Source organism: Apium graveolens, chromosome 7, assembly GCF_009905375.1.
Source record: "Apium graveolens cultivar Ventura chromosome 7, ASM990537v1, whole genome shotgun sequence".
Taxonomy (NCBI): Eukaryota; Viridiplantae; Streptophyta; class Magnoliopsida; order Apiales; family Apiaceae; genus Apium; species Apium graveolens.
In genome coordinates this window covers 5183879-5205329 of record NC_133653.1, presented here as the reverse complement: position 1 = coordinate 5205329, position 21451 = coordinate 5183879, and the positions used below count along the sequence as shown (strand labels likewise).

The following is a 21451-nucleotide window of genomic DNA, read 5'->3' as shown; positions in this document are numbered from 1 at the left end:
ATGCCTGGAACATCCACTATCAATGATCCATATGACCTTCTTTCCTTTGCCCTGCACACAATGAGGATTAAGTGTGTTTAGCTACCCAAGCTGTGTTGGGTACTTTCTTCTTGTTAACTGATTTTGCAGAAGTAGAATGAGAATTTTCAGATAAAATGGAATTCATAGACTGTTGAGCCTTTTCCCTTTCATATATAAAACCAATTTTTGATTCTATGAGATCAGTTCTCAATTTGTGGTAACTCTTCATCACTTTCATGTTGCAGGGAATGCAGTCAAACTTGTCACAGAATGAATAGGGATCATTACCCTTAGCTTCATTGTACTTGCAGACTCCTTCAGGTGAATTGCTAACAGTCTTTTTACAAAGATGAGTTAGGTGATTTATTGATCCACAATCCTCACACCTCTTTCTAGGAGCATCTGCAATATAAGCAAAATTATTGCTTTTGTTTATCCCAATCTTTCCATTTCTATTCTTCTTTTTCTTTTTGACCTGTTCAGCTTTAATCTCCTTCACAGGCTCCTTAGTTTCTTGATTGGCTTTTGGTGTTTCAACAGAGATGGAAGACTGAGTTGTCTCATCATTTTTCTTTTCCTTGTCCTCGTCAACTATCTCCTGTTTGATGATCAACTCTTCTTCACTGAAGTTCACTTCACATGCCTTGAACAAAGGTGATTCAACTTTCTTCAAAATAATTGGAACATCTTCAGTTTCAGTTGATTTTCCTTTATCACTGACAGACTTCTTTTTGTTGTTCAAACCCTCATAATCAAGACCAATGGCAATGTTTGCATATGGCTTGTTCTTTTCATGATATTGGCCAATCAAATCAGAAGCATTTTTGAAGGATTTCAGCTTCACTTCATTCTTCTCCAGCCTTTCTCTCAATACTTCTTCAATTTCACTTGCACACTTTAATTTGTTCTTTAAGTATGCATTTTCTTGCCTAGCAGCATTAAGCTCAACCAGCAACAATTCAATCTCTTATTTTTCACTCTCAAGTTTTTCATTGATCTTTTTCAATCTGCTAACTTCCTCATTTGTAGCAACCATGCTTGTATGAATATGGAACATTTCTGTGCTCATCTTTTCAACAGTTTCCTTATATTGTCTCACATTTAAATCAATTGTGGTAAGAGTTGGTACCTGTGATTTAGATGATGAAGAGTCTCCTTGCTCCAAGGCCATGAGTGCATAGTTTCCAACTTCTTCATCTTCATCATTATCTGAATCATCCCAGCTCTTACCCTCAGCAATATAAGCTTTCCCTTGTTGCTTCTTTAGAAGAGCATCATACTTTGCTTCCAATTCAAAATAGGCTTTGTCTTTCTTTGCCTTCTTGGGTTTCCTACATTCTGTAGCAAAATGGCCCATCTCATCACAGTTAAAGCACCTTATGTTTGATCTATCAACAGATTCAATTTTGTAGCCAGTTTTGCTATCAGGAGTGTACTTCCCTTTTCCTTTCCAGCTGCTGTCTTTGTTGAAGGACTGTCCTTTGCTCTTGAAGAATCTTGGTTTCTTCACTCTAATGTTAGAGAATTTTCTAGCCAAGTAAGCCATTGATTTGTCTAGCTCATCAAGCTCATCAAGAGTGTAGAACTCATCTTCTTCATCCAATTCCAGTATGACTTGCTCTTTAGTGTCATTGACTCTTTTCTCACTTGTAGAAGTTTCTGGAGTTTGAGATCTTTGCTCATCATTAGAGGTCTGGCCATTATTCACAATTAGTGCACTTGAGCCGTCCAGTACATATCCTTGACCAGCCCTTAATGATTTCTTTTGAATCATTTCAAGTTCATAAGTTTTCAGAACCCCATAGAGCACTTCCAGTGTGATTCTACTCAAATCCCTTCCTTCTCTGATTGCAGAGATCTTTTGTTCCAAATGATCAGGGAGAGTAAGCAAGAACTTCATATTCACTTCTTCGACATCATAAAATTTATCATGAAACTGCAAGTCATTTATCAGCTTATTAAACCTTTCAAACACATCAGTAATACCCTCCTTTGGTTTAGCCATAAAACCCTCATACTGAGAAATCAATATCCTTCTTTGATTTGACCTAACCTCCTCAGTTCCTTCACAAAGTATTTCAATCTTTTCCCAGATCTGTTTAGCAGTGTCACAGTTGACAATGTTATTATACATTACATTGTCAAGTGACTCAATTAGTATCAGTTGCAAAACACTGTCTAGGGAAACTTTCTCTCTTTCAGGTTCAGTATACTCAGAAGGATCCTTGGGAGCATAATGAGCTGGAATAACCATCTCTCCATTTGTGGTTTCCTCAACTCTAACTACAGGAGTGAAGAGCCCATTCTTGAGGATACCAATGTAAAGATGATTGGCCATTCTTATAAACAGCACCATTTTCTTTTTCCATAAAGTGTAATTGGCCTTATCAAAGGGAGGAATCTTGATACTACTAATTTTCTATGTATTCATTTTTCCAAGATCTAGTCTGTTTGCTTTCAGATTTTACTCTGATACCACTTGTTAGAAATGAATACAACACAAAGAGGGGGGTGAATGTGTTTTAGCTTAAATGTTTACTTTTTGGTTTTGCTCTGAGTTTAGCAGTTGATTGTTATCAATGATTTTGGGAGTAGATGTTAAACATAAATAACAATGCAAATATGTAGAACAAAGATCTTCAAAACTCACTTAATTTTATATTAAAAATCAAGCAGTGTTTTGCTACAAAATCTCTAAGTTCTTGTTTTAGAACTTAGCTTCTTTCTTGAGAGAGAATACTAGATTTTCTATCTTGATTGTTCTGTTCTACTTAACTAGAGGACCTGTGTTAACTTTATAACTCAGTTAACTGCTGGTTTACATAGTGGATAATAAACATGCTATTAGCTTTTCTAAAATGTCACTTGTCATTTCTATTTATAGAAAAGCAAATCTTCCATTTCTGGCTTAGCATATCTTTAGCATCCCGTGATTACTTTAATCTCCTCTGTCAATTAATCTTTGCCATTGATCTTGCACATCTCTTAAGCTACTTTTTGTAGACTTGTCAATCCAGCTATGTGAATTGTTTGTTGATTTGCAACCTTGGATATTAAACTGTTCTGCAATTCTGTACTTTTCTTCACTTCGAGATCTCCAATTAAGCTGTAGAGAACTCGACATCTCGATAGGCATGTTGGCTTGTCGATATCTCTGAAACTTCATTGTTGACTTGACTTATCGACAACTCTGAGTTCTCTAGTGAATTTTGGTTTATCGATAACTCAGAGTTCTCTAATGGACTTTGGCTTATCGATAACTCAGAGTTCTCTAATGAATGTACACTTGTCGATATCTCTGAATTCTCGAATGGGTATCTGACTTATCGATATCTCCAATAGCATTTCCTGAGTTCTTGATAGACAATTCATGAGTTCTCGATAGGTCTTTCTGAGTTCTCAAATGACTTCTCTATAACACTAATTATGTGACTTGTAGAGATCTTGACTTAGAATGTTTTCACCAAACAGAATTATTCAACTCCAAACTTCTTCATAATTCTTCTGAGGCGTGACCTTCTTGATCTTCTTCCAGATAGAATTCTTAGGTTGGACACTGTTTAGAGAAAAATGCTTCAGTCTGCTCCATTTACATTTTACAGACGTTAAGTGTTACAAGTATGAATTACAGATTAAGGTTACAATATAACTAATCTTAGGGTTGTCAGTATGACTTAGTCTTGTTATGATACAGGCATGTCTTGCACAACACTTCATATCTGTTCATGTGGCTGTACTTGGGGTGCTTCCATCAAACTCACTCAGTTTCAACAGGATCAAAGAGTTATTCAGTTTCTCATGGGTCTGAATGATACATATAACATGATGAGAGGTTCTATTCTGATGAGGTCACCTCTTACCTCTCTAGGACATGTATACAGTCTACTACTATAGGAAGAAGCTCAAAGGGAAATTCATTCTTCTGGACAATTCCTGACTGATTCTGCAGCTCTTTATGGCCAATTCTCCCAAATATCTGAACCAATTTTCCAGATCAAAGCCTGTTATTTCTGCTGGAAAGAAAGTCATGTGCAACTACTGTAAGAAACCAGGACATCTCATTGACAAATGCTACAAGTTACATGGTTTTCATCCAGATTTCAAGTTTTCCAAACCAAAAAAAATTGCTGCACAAGCTGAAGTTTCCACAACTCCTTAAGATAATGCAAGTATTTCCATTCCTCAGAATGATAACAAGCTCTCTCATGGAATTACTCCATAATTTGTGCTCGGTTCATGAATATGCTAAAGTCTGTCTCACAAACTCAACAACAATCAACATCTGTCAACAACTCCATTTCTTCTTCTGCTAATTTTGCTGGAATGTTTCTGCCTACACTTTTCATACTTCTTGTTTTTCCAATTCTCATGGTATAGATTGGATCATAGACACTGGTGCTACTGATCATATGTGTTTTAACAAACAGTTATTCACCTCTTTACAACCTACTCCTCATAATATCAATATTTTCTTACCAAATGGACAGCGTATTGCAATCTCCTTTACTGGAACTGTTCATCTGTCCAATGGCATTAATTTGTCAGATGTTTTATATGTTCCCACCTTCAAATATAATCTCATTTATATTAGCAAATTAACTCAACAATTACATTGTTCTGTTAATCTTACATCTGATATGTGTTCCTTGCAGGGTTCTTCTCTAAAGAAGCCTTTGGTTCTTGGTAAACTCTGCAAAGGACTATATCTGCTCTCATCATCCACTTCACCTGATGTTTTTCACTCTGATGCTGCTCTTACTTCTAGTACGCATATCTCTTCTACTGCTTGTAATAAGAATCTTTTGTTATGGCACTCTAGATTGGGACATCTTCCCATTTCAAAACTTAAGACTTTACCCATTTGTAATGTTGATTTCAGTCAATCAAATGTATTGAAATCTTGTGATATATGTGCCCAGGAAAGGCAATACAGATTGCCATTTTCTCAAAATTCTCTTCACTCCTCTGAGAAATTTCAATTAGTGCATATTGATTTGTGGGGTCCCTATCATACCCCTACTTATAATAAATACAAATATTTTATTACTCTAGTAGATGATTTTACTAGGGCTACTTGGACTCACTTACTCACTTGCAAGAGTAATGCTTTTAATCACATTAAGGAGTTTATTGCTATGGTCAAAACTTAATTCAATTGTGCTGTTAAATGCATCAGAACTGATAATGCATTAGAACTAGGTTCTTTTACTGATGCCACTTCATATATTCTTTCTCATGGTATAATCCACCAGACATCTTGTGCTTATACCCCTCAACATAATGGGGTTGTTGAGAGGAAACATAAACATTTGCTGGAAACTTCTAGGGCCTTACTTTTTCAATTAAAACTGCCTTTGTGTTATTGGGGAGACTGTATTTTAACAACAACTTACCTGATTAATAGATTTTCATCCAAAATCTTAAAAAGGTTTTTCTCCTTATGAGGTGTTACTTGATAAATCATCTTCCTACTCATACCTCAAACCTTTTGGTTGTCTTTGCTATATATCTGTACCTAAACCTTTCAGAGATAAATTCACTCCTAAGGCAAATTCTTGTGTATTTCTAGGATAACCTTATAGCAAGAAAGCTTATAAAGTCTTGGATATTCAGACCAAAATCATTTATTTCACCAGAGATGTTATCTTTCATGAGGATATATTTCTTTTTGTTGAACATAACTCTCATCAATTCATTCCTCATACTGTATCTGATACAGCTATTCCTCCTGATTTTCACCATTGACAACTTCCTGATCATACTCCTTCCTTAGACTCAAATCCTCAATCTCATTCTAATGATATAACTCCTATTGCTCCCAGGAAATTATCTAGAACTCATATATTACCTCATTATCTTCAGGATTATGTTCATCCTTACACTACTTCTTGTCACTCAACTGTTTGTGCTACTACAATCACCTCAATGTGTATTCCTTCATCCACCTTACCGGTTACTAGTATTTGTTGTAATGTTTCTGTTAATTCACCATTGTCCCCTCATGTTGAACCGTCTTATGAAGAAGCTGTAAAATTTCCTGAATGGTAGCAAGCCATAACAAATGAATTTTCAGCTCTAGAAGCTAATAAAACCTGGGCTCTTGTACCACTACCTCATGGTAAGAAAGCTATTAGTTGCAAATGGGTGTTTAAGGTTAAACAACATGCATATGGTACCATTAAAAGGTATAAAGCCCGTCTGGTTGTCAAAGGTTTCACTCAAAATGAGGGTATTGATTACTTTGAAAATTTCTCCCCTATGGTTTAAATGACAACCATCAAAAGTTTAGTGGCAGTAGATATTGAAAAAGGCTGAAAAATGTATCAACTTGATGTTAATAACGCATTTTTACACGGTGATTTACATGAGGATGTGTATATGAAACCACCACCTAGACCGTTTTTATCTGATCCCAATCTAGTTTGCAAGCTCCTGAAATCCCTGTATGGTCTCAAGCAAGCATCCATAAATTAGTTTTCTGAACTTAGCACTGCTCTCATTTCAAGGGGTTATCAGTCTTCTCACAATGATCACTCTCTTTTTTATAAAAAGACAGGTTCTTCAATTGTTTATCTAGCTGTATATGTAGATGACATCTTAGTTGCTGGTAATGATGAAGCTGAAATATGTCTCATTAAATCATACTTGGATTCAGTCTTTAAAATAAAGGATCTTAGTGCTCTACACTATTTCTTGGGTCTGGAATTCTCTCATGTACCAAATGGTATGGTTGTTTCTCAGCATAAGTTTGCTATTTATCTTCTTAAGGAGTTTGGTCACTTCAATTCTACACCAGTGATGAGTCCCTTGGACATTTCTACTAAACTACTTCCAGATCAAGGTGACTTATTTGCAGATGCTGCTTTGTATAAAAAGTTGGTTGCCAAGCTGAATTTTCTCACCAACACCAGACCTGATTTGGCTTTCTTTATGCAACACTTAAGCCAATTCATGGCTTCACCTTGACTACCTCACTGGGAAGCTGCTAATCATGTCCTCAAATATTTGAGTATTAATCCATCATAAGGGTTATTTTTTAGTTCTTCTCTTGATTTTCAGTTACAAGCATATTGTGATGCTGATTGGGCTTCTTGTGCCTATACTAGAAAATCTGTAAGTGGTTGTGTTATTCTTCTTGGTGGTAGTTTGATTTCTTGGAAATCCAAGAAACAACACACCATTTCGTTATCTTCCGCAGAGGCTGGGTACAGGTGTTTATGTCGAATTTTTGTTGAACTTGCTTGGCTCTCTCGTTTACTTTACGAACTTGATGTTCCTGACATTCTACCGGTTCATGTCAAATGTGATAGCCAGGCAGCAATTTACATTGCTAAAAATCCTGTTTTTCACGAACGAATTAAGCATATTAACATTGACTGTCATTTCGTTTGTGAAAAACTCCTTGCTGGTCTTATTTCTCTATCTTATGTTCCTACAACCTTGCAGCTCGCAGATGTACTCACTAAACCTCTTACTGGTCTTCACCACCAGTCTATCATTCGCAAGTTGGGTGTGCATCCTACCACCTCCAACTTGAGGGGGGTGTAGGAGATGTTACTTAGCTATTAGAAATATTACTCTGTATATTTTAGTTGTAGTTGTAGAATTACTAGTTGACCCCTAAGCAGTTACATAACAAAGTTTTCCGTCGTACATTTTTTCACTCTGTATTTATACTCGTGTAAAATCTGAGCTAGTTAACTAATAATACAATCAGACATCTCTATCTCTCTCTCTCGCCCCCTCCCCCCATTATCATGTCTAACAATTATTGGCGTGAATGGGTGCAGAGATTCATTTTTATTTAACAAATAGAAATCTAATACGCGACATTTTGTAAATAGTTTAAAAATTAATTTTGTATCCCTAACATTTTTCATTTACCCCCATTTTGTAGTGATTTTTTCGACTTTTTTGTAAAAACATTTGAAAGATAAATTATCGATAATAAGTACCTGACATGTTCGAGAGCTAGACATATCGACTCTTTAACTAGTATCTCTTCCCACTTCTATGCCTCTATCAAAACTTGTAAAAAGGATGAATGGAAAATATTATTTATATTTATATTAAATATTATTTTGAGATGCATAAAATGATATTCAAGGAAAATCAACAGATTAATGTAAAGAGAATTAAAGAGTTCTATTACTAGCAGTAGAAAAAATAATTACAATTAAAATGTCTAGCAGATACGCCGTCCCAATTCTTTATGCAAGTACATATTGGCAGAGTGCTAGTGCCCTATTACATGAATTCACAAATTTTATTTGATCAACGAAAGTACAAGAAAATCAAATAAACTGCACGGAAGTCAAAATATTTCTATTTTAGTGATATTCCTAAATTTTCAAAAAATAAAAAAATTTGTAAGAGATCTTAGTATATCACTATTATATTAACCGATACTCATAACTGGTACTTTGTCCAAGATTGATGTTACTTTTTTAAAAACATAAATAAATATTTCATGAAAATTCACTCATAGGGATGTCATAAATTTTCAAAAAGAAAAATTAACGTGGTTTAATATATATTGATTAATTTATTTTTTCATTATAATTGTAAAAGGGCTCTCGAGTTTCGGGTCGAGTTAAATTCACGAGTTTAGAGTCGGGTGCAACCGAGTTTTGAATATAACATGCTAGCTTGATTAACTCACACGAGCTGAAACCTCTGAATTTATCCATCAAAATAATTTGCAAATAAAATTTATCAGAAATACTACTGCTTCCTTCTAAACTTAATAAATTTAATTATGATATGTGTAGATATTTTTCAAAGTTGTAAATAAAAATGACTTAATATGTCACAAGGTAATTTGAGGTTTGACAATTTTGAGATGTGAAGAGAATTTGGTGACATAAAGGACAAATTTTGGAAACAATTTATTACATGGCCGTAAAATAATAGTTTGGAATATTAATATATATAGAATATGATATTTGTTAGCTATGGGCCGACCACCGGCCCAATGACCGAAGATCCAACAAGTAAAAATCCGTTCGAATGAAGGCCACCCAATACAACAGGCCGTCCATTCGGAAGCCTAGCCAGAAGGAAACGCTCTCCCTTTCTCTGCAAACGTTTGGCCGTATTTTTAGCGCCGTATTGTCCCCGTAATGAACGAACGTCCATGTTTGAGTATAAATATCACATAAATATATGAAATTAGACAATTCTCTCTATATATTAAAACACCCTACTATTTTTTTATATTTTAAAATCTATTATCACCGGCTTGAACGACTAACCAAAAAATATTCTTGCCTCCGCAAAAATCTGGACGTAGCAATAATATCAATGATATCAAGGGACAAGTTATTAAAATATGCGGCTGGAAGCATGGGACTAGCCAGTAGCTAGGTATCTTACAACAAGTTACTTTTAGAACTTACAAGTACTACAAAAGCAGCAGGGATGTTAATGAATAAATGGTCCCCCGAAATCTTCACAGGCTTACAGCAGTTCAAAATTGAAAGTAGTCGTACTCTACTCATGTCAGAAATACCATTTCTTGTATAGTTAGTAGTCTCAGACTCTCAGTCTTATTTATTTTTTTATAGTTTTACTCAAGTAATATCAGAAGCACAAAAGGATATAAAAAAAATAGTCTTGACATGACTGACATGATATTGATACTATTGGCGCGAATGCATGCAGACGTTCATTTTCATTTAACGAATAAAAATCTAATACATGATATTTTGTAAATAGTTTGAAAATTAATTTTATATCCCTAACAATTTTCATTTTACCCCCATTTTGTAGCGATTTTTTCGATTGCTTTTTGTACAAACATTTGAAAGATAAATTATTGATAAAAATTACTAGACATATTCGAGAGCTAGCCATATAACTTTGTAACTAGTATTATCTCTTCCCACTTCCAAGGCTTTATCAAACTTGTAAAAAGGATGAATGGATCTTACGGTCCCCACATTGTACAATATATATATTAAAATAATACTCAAGGAAAATCAACACATCAATATAAAAAGAATTAAAGAGTTCTATTACTAGCAGTAGAAAAAATAATTACAATTAAAATGTCCGGCAGATATGCCGTCCCAATTCTTTATGCAAGTACTTATTGGCAGAGTGCTAGTGCCCTATTACATGAATTCACAAATTTTATTTGATCAACCGAAGTACAAGAAATTCAATATTCACAAAAAAAAAAGAACAACTCCAATTTATTCTTATAATATTAACTGAGTATTATACTCCCTCCGTCCCTCCCAAATGTTTACATTTGGGTCGGGCACGGAGTTTAAGAAAAATGATAAAGTAGTGGAGGAAAGTTAAAAAAGTGAGTAAAGTAGTGGGACCGATTAATATTATATATATAAAGTGGGTATAGTGGAGAGAAGTAGTGGATGTAGTTATTTTAAAAATTATAAAAACTTTACTATTTTTGGAAAGTTTTGAAATGTTAACAATTGGAAGGGACATTCAAAAAAGAAAAGTGTAAACAAATGGGAGGGACAGAGTGAGTACCTTTTTATTAAAATATAATCACCGGATTTTTACAAAATAAGAATTTAAGCATCTATAATTCGAATAACCAACTTTTTTAGAGGTCAAGTTAAGTAACTGGAATTTCTAGAAAATCACAAATAAAACAAAACTCTGTAACAATTGATATTTAAATTTAAGGTTTGAAAATTTGACTACATAATTTTTTTTATATTTTAATTCACAAGCTCACGAGGTCATTTTAGAGATAGTGTTACAGAAATTTAGCTTTGAGGTAAAGAACTTCATTATAAATAAAATCAAATCAAATTGAAGGTCACAGTATAGGCTAGGCAGGTACTAGGAGTTAAGAGGGATTTTTTAAAATTATGATCAAAGTTAAATTTTGTGCAGTAGATGAAAAATTCAATGTAAAGTTAATACCATAAGCAATTCCTTAAAAAGGTGACTATTCTTGTATCAAAAAGTTTAAGATTTGTGTGGAGTTCCTCCTATATATATTACACCATTTTGGTGGACTTCACAATATATACTTAAAAAGTTAAAGAGAGAAAACAAAGTGTGAAGTGAAAAAAAATGAATTACTTGGTTAAGTTCACTGCAAAACTCAACAACATAACCAATCTTAAGCCTTTTGGAGGTGATGGCTCTTAATTTGGGTGCTCATTTGAGGTTTGTCTTAACTTTTAAATTTGTCTTTGACATATATATATATATATATATATATATATATATATATATATATATACTTGATTATTAGCTTTGTTAATATATTGAAATACATGTTTCAGATGGCATGTACAAACTGTGAAGGAATCAAAACAAAGTATATTCATGTCATACCAAATCAAAATTGGCCAAACATTCATGCACCGGTGCACTTAAGGTCAATCTCTCCATTTTTTGTTTTTCATTTTTTTGCTTATTGAAGAATTTATATTTCTATTAACATATTTTATGTTTTGTGTAGTGTGAAATGTGCCAAAAGGTGGGTAATGTAACTATTAATACAAATGTTGCAAGACCACTTACTCAAGAAATGGGTGTCCAGCAGGAATACACATCTCTTCTGCAGCTCAAATGCACCGGCTTTTCACCATCAAGTGCATTTTTGGAGGATTTTGGAGTGGGTACTCAATGGTAATTTTTATATTTTCTTTATTCTTTATTGATAATACTACATCATCAGAATTGAATTAAGCATGTCACCGCAAATCCCAGAATCAAAAAGGGGAAAAAATGAAAACACTTATAAAGAAATTACCTTACCATACTGCTTCATAATTTCTTCAGGAGTAGAATCAAACGGGAGGTTAAGGTACTCAAAAGGATTCAACTTGAAGCAAGAAAGAATCCTAGGCTACACATAATAATACAATTAATAATCAAACGAACTCTGTGTTAATTAATCATTCTGCTCCACAACGAACTCTGTGTTAATTAATTACTAATAAGAATACTGAACACCTGGTATCTCCTGTAAGTTACACGGGTATCATAAGTAGGCGTGCGTGTCTTGCCGATAAGGTGCTAAGGAAGATGTCTCCTTTTGCTATTAGAAAAAGGAAAATAAATAATATTAAATTTTTATAACAAGTACCTAGTTATCGTCCTAAATTAATAATCCCTTGGAAAGTGTTTGGATGTTGGTTAATGAACCGTTTAACAGAAAATGAGACTCTGATGAAGTAGTGTTAGAATAGTGGTAAATGCTTAACTATCTTATCGCGGTCATGCTCCCTCCGTCTCTTAATAAGTTTTCTTTATTGATTTTTGGCACTATTCATCATAAGTGATTGACTATTAATTTACGTCTAATCTATAAGATCAAATATAGTCATTAGTAATTTTGTTGGATTCGTATTTATGAGTACTTTAATATTTAATACTATAATGAAGTTTTTATATTTAATACTAATACGAAATTAAAGATATTAACAACAATGCCGCGTGGAGGTAGAAGGCCCACGGGTCGTGAACTTCTTTTCCCTCCCACCCTCGATTTTATGGGGGTTAGGCTCCGTTTGGGAGTGCGGTTAAAAATTGTTGTAATGTGAAAACAAGTGCGGGTGAAAAAAATGCTATTAGGAAAATTAAATGACTGTTTGGTAATTTTTTTTAATTTATGCATATTTTAAAATATAATATATAAAAATAATATTTTTGAAAAAGTTTGATGGTGAAACTGATAGTTAATTCTTGCAAAAGCTGAAAACAACTTTTTACAAAAATATGAAGGGACATTTTTTGTCTAACAGAAACTTTTAGACCAAAATTGTTTTTCCAGACAACCGCTTCTAAAATTTACGAAACTGATCCATCAATTTCCGTATTTTTCTGGGCCAAAATAATACGTTCTTCCCCCTTCAATTTCCGTATTTTTCTCATTGTCATCGATGCATCTCAATACTTTTTATTCCCATTCCTAAATAACATTGCCATTTATCCAAATATTAGAAAAAAAGGAGGAATGTAGATGAAAACAAAAGCAAATAATATAATTTCCATCTCAAATATTTGTATCTATGCCAAAAAAAAATCGAAAATTCATAGCGGAGAAATGCAAGTTAAAGCTAATAGAATATTTTTTGCTTTTCTTTTTCAAGTTTAAGTTGCAAACATTTTTTATTCTTTTATGAAAAAATATGATGCGACTTTACTATAGTGCAATCTCGTATGTAACTTTATTCGTATTTTTATAAGAAAAAAAATTAAAAATATAAGAATCTTTGACAAAATTATTTTCCTTTTTTAAAATACTTCACTCCGAAATGAGACAAAGAGAGAAAAATTAAAAGACACAAAATTTACCGTTACACCTATAATTTTAAAATTAAGTTAGAACTCGTGCGATGCACGGCGCTATTATTTAATTTTATTTTATCTCGATTAAATATTATATTGATTTACCCCGATAAATGTAATATGATATTTTATTTTAGCCCAATATCATTATATCAACCAACAATTTATATTTCGATTTAATTTTGTAATTGATCGATTTATTAGTATAATTTTTTAAGCAAGATCAATTGTATTTAATATTTTATTTTAACCTTAGACCCGTTATAATATTCCAACCAACTCCAACTAATTATATTTAGATTTTTTTGAATTTTATTTAGCTTAGATCAATAGTATAATTTAGTTTTAGCCGAGATAGATAGTGTATATTATTTTGCTATATCGCTAGACCATTATACCGACCAGCAAATTATAGTTTAATTTTAATTTTATTTTAGCTCGATTCAATAGTATAATTTTTTTAGCCCGAAAGAATTATATATATATATATATATATATTATCATATATATATTATTGCCCGAGATCTTTGTATTGACCAAAATTTTAATGTTTCGGTTATTATAGAAAAGATAGTTTTTGGATTGATGAGTTGCTCGAGATATTCATACCGACCAAATTTTTAACTTTTCAGCTATTATAACATAACTAGCATAATAACCCGTGCGAGGCGCAGGTCATTTTCTAGATTTTTTTATACGTCGTGCAATTATAATGTCCTTAGTTGTTTTCTTATTTGTAAATGTTGTACAATGTCTAACGTATAAATACAAGTTGATTCTTTATCAACATGTATTAATTTCATACAATACATTATCAAATTACACAACATTTCTAATATAGCTCATTAAGCAAAATATATAAAATTTTGTTTGTGCTGTATAATTTGTATTTGATGAATGAATATAAACAGGATAGTCGATGTACGTTTAAAATGAAACGATTAAACTTGAATGTCGTCACTATTTTTACAAAAAAAACTAAAAATTAACATATATGTTCAATATAAAGTTGACCAAAAATTTTAAATTTTATTTAAATAAATTATATGTACTGCTGAGTTCATGACTAACTTACAATTAACTTACGCAATTTAAAAAGATAAAAAATACATAACTGAAGTTAGAATGACTTGCAATCATAATATACAATAATGTAAAATTTACAATACTGTCAATATAAAAGTTGGTTTTAATGAAAAATGTTACTTTTTAAAATTCAACGTATGTATGTATGAAAAAATGTTATTTTTTTATTTACATTACTGTTAAAAATATAAGATTAAGTTATATGTGTATGTGTCAGCATGTAAATTATCATATGTTACATTTCTGAGTAAATTATGATGGTTTCAATTATTTATATGCTAAATATATGATTTATGTACATTTATATTCATTATTAACATTTACTGAGACAATTGATTACTTAAATAACATGCATTTATAATTATTCAAAAATTAAAATTATGTAATAAATAAATTGCAATAACTTATATATGGTATTCAAATTATCACCAACAAACAATCCATAACTATTTTTTACGCAATCGAGTACCAATCATGGTTGTAACATAAAATTAAATTATAAATTAAAGATTTATTATTGATATTCATTATTTTTTTCAAGAACTCGAAGGAAAAATTATAATTATATCGTTATTTAAACTGTTTTTAGGTTTCTTTAATTACGACTCTAATATTTTTTCATATAATAAATTGATAACATTGTATACTATTCTCCTAAAATTAAATATTTTTCAATTCGATAAAGTTTTATAAGTATCAGTTGAACTGGTAATTTCTTCAAATTATTGAACAATATATATATATATATATATATATATATATTTCCCTTTAAATAGTATAAAATGCATTAAATCAAGGAATTTTTGCATAAATACCCAAGTTGCAGAAAATATTTGTAAAATACAGATCAACCTCATATGCAACCACATATGCAACCGTTCAATCTCATATGCAACCACATGTGCAACCTTTGTCCGTATTTTTACAAATATTTTCATAAAAAATAGTATTTTGGTAAATTCCCTTGAATCAAATGCTACAATATAGTAAAGAAATAACTTTTATTTGTATAATTTAAAATATTAAAATAATTCAAAATATTTGTACAATATTTTCTTGATCAGTGAATATTGCTTATCTACAAGAATTTTTTTAAAAGGCTAGTTTTTTCAAGTGAAAAATGAAAAATAAATATATTTAATATAAAATCGTAGTTTTAACAAATCTCGTGAGATCTTATATCAAATTTTGATATTTTTAAAATCGGGACAACTCCCAAGAACAATTGCGCTACCAGTGAATTTAGTAATTTTAATATCAATTGACTCGATCCTATCAAGACCTCAAATACATTAATTTATATTAAGATAAGCTATTTAAATATTTCACATTATTGATAATAATATAGATTATTTACATATAAGCGATTCTATTTTCAATATTTTTTAAAAAAAAATTATATATGTGCATTTTAATTACTTTTTATAATAAAAAATATGTTAAAAATATATAAGATATATTTTTAAACTAAAAAATGATTAATAAATTAGATAATAATTCATTTATGTACTATGCCTAACTTTATATTTGTAATTAAGTTCTTTAAAATTAACTGTTCAAATATTCAATTAACGATCCATTTTTATGGAATTCAAGTAACTACCTTTAAAGTTAAATAAAATATTCATTTAGCACACTTACATATTATGTGTATGATAAAAAAACACATGTGACAATATGGTGTAGTGGTATGAGATTGTATATGTAAATGAAATAACTTGGGTTTGATTCCCACAAACCACATCTTTTATATAAATATTAAAAATAAGGGTATTTTAGTCTTTTCAATGAGACTTTTTAATCTCATCAAATTATCCCCTTGTTCTCTTATTATATATAGAAGATATATAATTTATAAATATTTTTTTAGATTAATAAAAAGTGTAGGGTGGCGCGGGGATGAGAGAATCATGCGTTCAAGAATGACTTCATTACTTGGTCTTCTTTTCTTTTTTTTTGATCAAAAGGATTTCATTAACTCGACAAATCATCCGACACAATTGTCCCCAACAATAAAGATGGAGGAGACGAGTAAACAATAAAGCAATTAGGCTCACAAGGAAATCTAGCTAAATGATGAGCTACCTTGTTCGCGTGCTTTTTAACATTACAGAGAACTAATCTATCAACACTTCGAATTAACTCACGACATTGCTGCAGCAGGTCACCAAGTTCCAATAGACAACTATGATCCTGATTTATTGCATTAACACTGACAAGAGAATCACTTTCAATCGTGATAGTATCTGCAGACACCTCACGAGCCCATATCATTGCCTCTAAAATGCCAGTTGTTTCGGCTTCAACAACTGAAACTTCACCTGCAAATCTCATTGTCTTTCCTGCCACAAATTGACCATGGTGATCCCTGAGAACCATTCCCACAGAGAAGAACTCTTGACCCTCACTAATAGCAGAATCTACGTTAAGCTTTAAATGGCCCTCTTTTGGCTTCTTCCACTTCTGGTCAGCTCTCCCCGAACCCTCTCCATTACTCGGAACATTAATGGGTCTTTTATTGGCATGTTGCCAGTCTGCAACTTGCTTCAAGCTCCAGGATGTAACAACTGCAGGTGACATAATTTTGTTCTCAAAAATGTATTTATTACGTGCATACCAGATCCCCCAAAGAACAGCAGCCATTGTCGCCAAGTCCCTCAACAGTGCAGAAGCAAGGAAATTAGTCAACCAAACAGAGACGTACTCTATATCATACGACTCAAAGTCCAACTCCACCAATTGCCAGCACTCTTTAGCAAAATTACATTCGAAAAACAAGTGGCGTAAGTGTTCTACATCTCTTACGCACATGGGACAGCTGATAGTAACTGGAATTCCTTTGCCACGTAATCTGTATCGAACTGGAATTGTGTTACGACAAAATCTCCAGAGAAAAACTCTAATCTTATGCGGAACTGGTAGTTGCCATAGTCGTTTCCACCCCATTGAATTTGAAATCCCCTCCCCAATACTATGAGATTGTCACCATTGAAAATACGCTGACTTCACGGAGTACTGTCCATTTGTAGTATGGACCCAGGCAATCCTATCTCTAGTACCTACTTGTGGAATTCGCGTGTTAACAATAGCCCCTGCATCAGCTGTATTGAAATGGAGATATAATTTATCTACATCCCATTCTCTCCTGCCCTCTTTGTAAAAATCTGACACCTTCGAATTTTTTGCCAAATCACTTGTAGTGGATGGGTTAACACAGAACGTGTCCAAGGACCTCAGCCATCTATCAGTTCCAATATTAATCGACTCACCATCCCCAAAGACCCACCTCAAACCCTTCTTCACCTCCTCTTTTGCTTCCCAAATGCCAGACCACGTATAACTCTCTCCACCAGGTCTCTTCGCTTCGAGAAAGTGACAAGACGGATAATACCTAGCCTTTAAAACTCTTGACACCAAGGCGTTGGGTCTCGTAATCAAACTCCAACATTGTTTACCAAGAAGGGCCAAGTTAAATCCATAAATATCTCTAAAACCCAAACCACCACTTCTCTTAGACATACACATCTTGTCCCGGGCTATCCAATGAATCCCTTTATTGCTTGTCGAGCTAGATTGCCACCAAAAAGCATTCATGATTTTTTGAATTTCCTGACCCAACGATTTTGGTAACAGAAAGCATGACATAGCGTATGCAGGGATCGCTTGCACCACGTTCTTAAGAAGCACTAATTTACCAGCTCGGGAAAGTAGTTTAGCACTCCAACTCTTAATGCGATGAATCACTTTATCCTTCAGATACTTAAAAACCATTTTCTTTGACCTACCAATCAACGAAGGCAGCCCAAGATACTTACTGTCTCCTATATCATTGTAAACTTCAAGCACCGCTTTGATTTCTTGCTGTTTGTCCATTCTCACATTAGAGCTAAAGAAAATTGCCGACTTCTGATAGTTAACAGCTTGCCCCGACCAATTCTCATAAACATCCAAAACATCTTTAACAGCTGAGGCCTCAGTAGCATTAGCTTTAAAAAATAAAAAGCTGTCATCGGCAAATAACAAGTGAGTTACCGATGGAGCAGCCATACAAACTCGACATCCGTTAATTTGACCTTGCTCAGCTGCTGATTTAAGAGAGTTAGATAAACCCTCGACACAAAGAAGGAAGAGATATGGAGATAGAGGATCTCCTTGACGGAGTCCTCGAGTAGGGATTATAGGACCAATTAACGAATCTTGGAACGAGATAGAATACGACACCGTAGTAACACAAAGCATAACCCACTTAATCCACTGCTCCGAAAATCCCATACTAACCATCCTGCTTCTCAGGTAGTTCCAATTAACGCGATCATAAGCCTTGCTGATGTCAAGTTTCAACGCAACCTCTCCTTCTGACCCACTATTTTTCCGTTTCATGTAATGTAAGATTTCAAACGCAACAAGAACATTATCTGAGATATTACGCCCCAGAACAAACGCTGATTGTTCTTCAGAAATAACACGTGGAAGGATTTTTTGGAGGCGATTAGCTAGAACCTTTGCCAAGATTTTGTAGAGGACGTTACACAAAGCTATGGGACGAAGATCTTTAGGGTCATCAACATTATCCTTCTTCGAAATTAACACCAGCGTAGTGTCATTAACCTCAGATGAGAAAGCTCCTTCTACCAACCATTGCTTGCAACAGTTAAAAACCTCAATACCAAGTAGGTCCCATAAGTGCTGAAAGAATGCCGGGTTTAAACCGTCTGGGCCACTCGCTTTATCGGGGTGCATGCTTTTTACAGCTTGGGTGAACTCTGAAAAAGAAAGCTCCTCCGTGAGACTTGCATTCTGATTGTTTGTGATTCTTACATCAGAAACAGAGTTGTTGATACCAGTTCCTCCCCCATTCTCTGTAAAAACCTTGCTGAAATAATCTTTCAATAAATCACACATCTCATCATGACAATTAATAAGAGAACCCTCTGCATTTTTTAGACCTGCTAAGTAATTCAACTTTTTCCTACTCGAAGCTGCAGCATGAAAATATTTGGAGTTCGTGTCTCCATCCTTGAGCCAAAAAGATTTAGCCCTCTGCTTCCAATAAGCCTCTTCGTGACTTAAGATCTCCTCAAGCTTGTCCTTCTCGTCAAAATACAGTTGCACACCATCATCGTCTTCTCTGCTCTTCAGCAAATCAATAAGTTTTTTTTGTTTCACTACCTTCTCCCGAAATTTGTGAAAAAAACCTCGACCCCATTTTGCCATATACTTCGATTAGCTTAGGCAACAGGTGCATAGAAGGAAGATTATGCCAGAAACTAGAAACTTCCTCATGAAAACTGCCTTCTTTTAACCACGTATTTTTAAACCTGAAATGAAATTGTTTCGCTGGGATTTTAGAATTAAGCAGCTCTAATTTTATGGGCTCATGATCAGAAGCTATTGCATGAAAAACAGTAAGAGTACATAGTGGAAATTTACTCCACCAGGCACTATTAGCAAAACATCTGTCCAGTTTTTCTTGCACTCAATTAGAAGTCCCTTTACTTTTCTCCCACGTAAAATCACCACCCTTAAGATCAAGCTCAATCAAAGAACAATCCTCAATGGTAAGACGAAAACCATCCAACAAGTTTTGAGGATGTTTATGTCTACCCTTCTTCTCCTCATTATGCATTAAGTCGTTAAAATCTCCTAGCACACACCAAGGTAGAGAAGAAACTGAGGCTAGCATTCGAATGAAATTCCACGACTCTTGTCTCCTTACTCTTTCCGGAAAACCATAAAAACCTGTAAGGCGCCATTCACAACCATTTCTCTCCTTGACCACAAAATCAATGTGGTTGTTAGAAGAAGCAAACACCTTGGCCACTATATTATGCTTCCAGAACATTGCCAACCCTCCCTTATTTCCTTGTTTATTCACTGAGAAAAAGTTTACAAATCCTAACTTCGAAGCCAGAGCTTCTATCTTATTACTAACAACTAGAGTTTCAGACAAAAATAAAATATCAGGCTTGTGAGACACTACCATCTCCTTTAACACTTGAACTGTGCGAGATGAGCCCACACCTCGACAGTTCCATCCTATCGCATTCATTACTGATGGCTGGCTTGCTTAGCAAGCTCAGCCCGACTAGTTTGGGAAGACACTGAATAATCCTCGTTGGAAAAATCAGTTTCTCTATTTTTCTGACTTGTCTGAACAGCACGCTGGTTTTGGCCCATATCAATTTCCATAATGCCCAGCCCATCATTTAGACCCCTCCTTCTTTTACGGTCCTTCAATTGGATTACGTCAGTCTCCGCTTCATTTAACTCATACAAGATATTTGACGTTGTTGAAAATCCCTTGAAACTAGCTTCCCTCAATTTCGCCAACTCCTTATCCTTAATAATTGATTCTGTTACTCCACCTTGCCTATAATTACTCACCTCCCTTATCTCCTTACCTTTTTTTGAAAAAATTTCCCCCGTAAAATTCTCTCCTCCAATCCTGGACTCCCACGTGTCATCATTCTCCTCCCTTAGCCACTTGCTCTGAACCTGCCCGGCCGCCCTACGCGGTGGTGCACGAAGCCAGCTTCCCCATTCCTTACCACCCTCAGTCCCACCATTTCCTGCAGGGTTTCTGCAAAACCTATCCGTATGACTAACCATACCACAGGAAAAACAAAACTCCCCTAATCGCTCGTACTTACATGTGACTGTGAACTCCTGTCCATCCTTTTTTATTATCTTCTTCTTTCTCTTAATCGGCTTCCTAGCATCAATCCTTATTCGAACTCACATACAATCACGCCATATCGAAGCACTATTCTTTGCATCATACTCCAAGAATTCACCAAAAAAGTTCCCAAGTTGCTTTCCCACCGTTTCCAACATATAACCTACTGGGAGATTATGAAACTGGACCCATATACTTAAGAAGCATGGTTTCACGTCCACTGGATTTTGTCCTGTACTCACCTCTTCTAATGTCAACATTGCGTTATCAAACGACCATGGATCACCATTTTGGACCCAATGTTTGTCCTCCTTCCTGTAGAATTGGAACAAGAAAAGGCCCTGACCAATCTCCTTAATTGTTAATCCCATTGTTGGCCTCCAA

General features: G+C 33.8%; 1 protein-coding gene across 1 annotated transcript; it reads right to left on the bottom strand.

Moving 5' to 3' along the window:
- Positions 1 to 19867: 19867 nt before the first annotated feature.
- On the bottom strand, positions 19868 to 20440 carry LOC141673152 (uncharacterized). Its single transcript, XM_074479885.1, has one exon. The coding sequence runs from the start codon at positions 20438 to 20440 to the stop codon at positions 19868 to 19870; it is 573 nt and encodes a 190-aa protein (XP_074335986.1).
- Positions 20441 to 21451: the final 1011 nt, after the last annotated feature.

Coding starts and splice junctions, on each gene's coding strand:
- LOC141673152 (XM_074479885.1), bottom strand. CDS start 20,440: ATGAATGCGATAGGATGGAACTGTCGAGGTGTGGGCTCATCTCGCACA.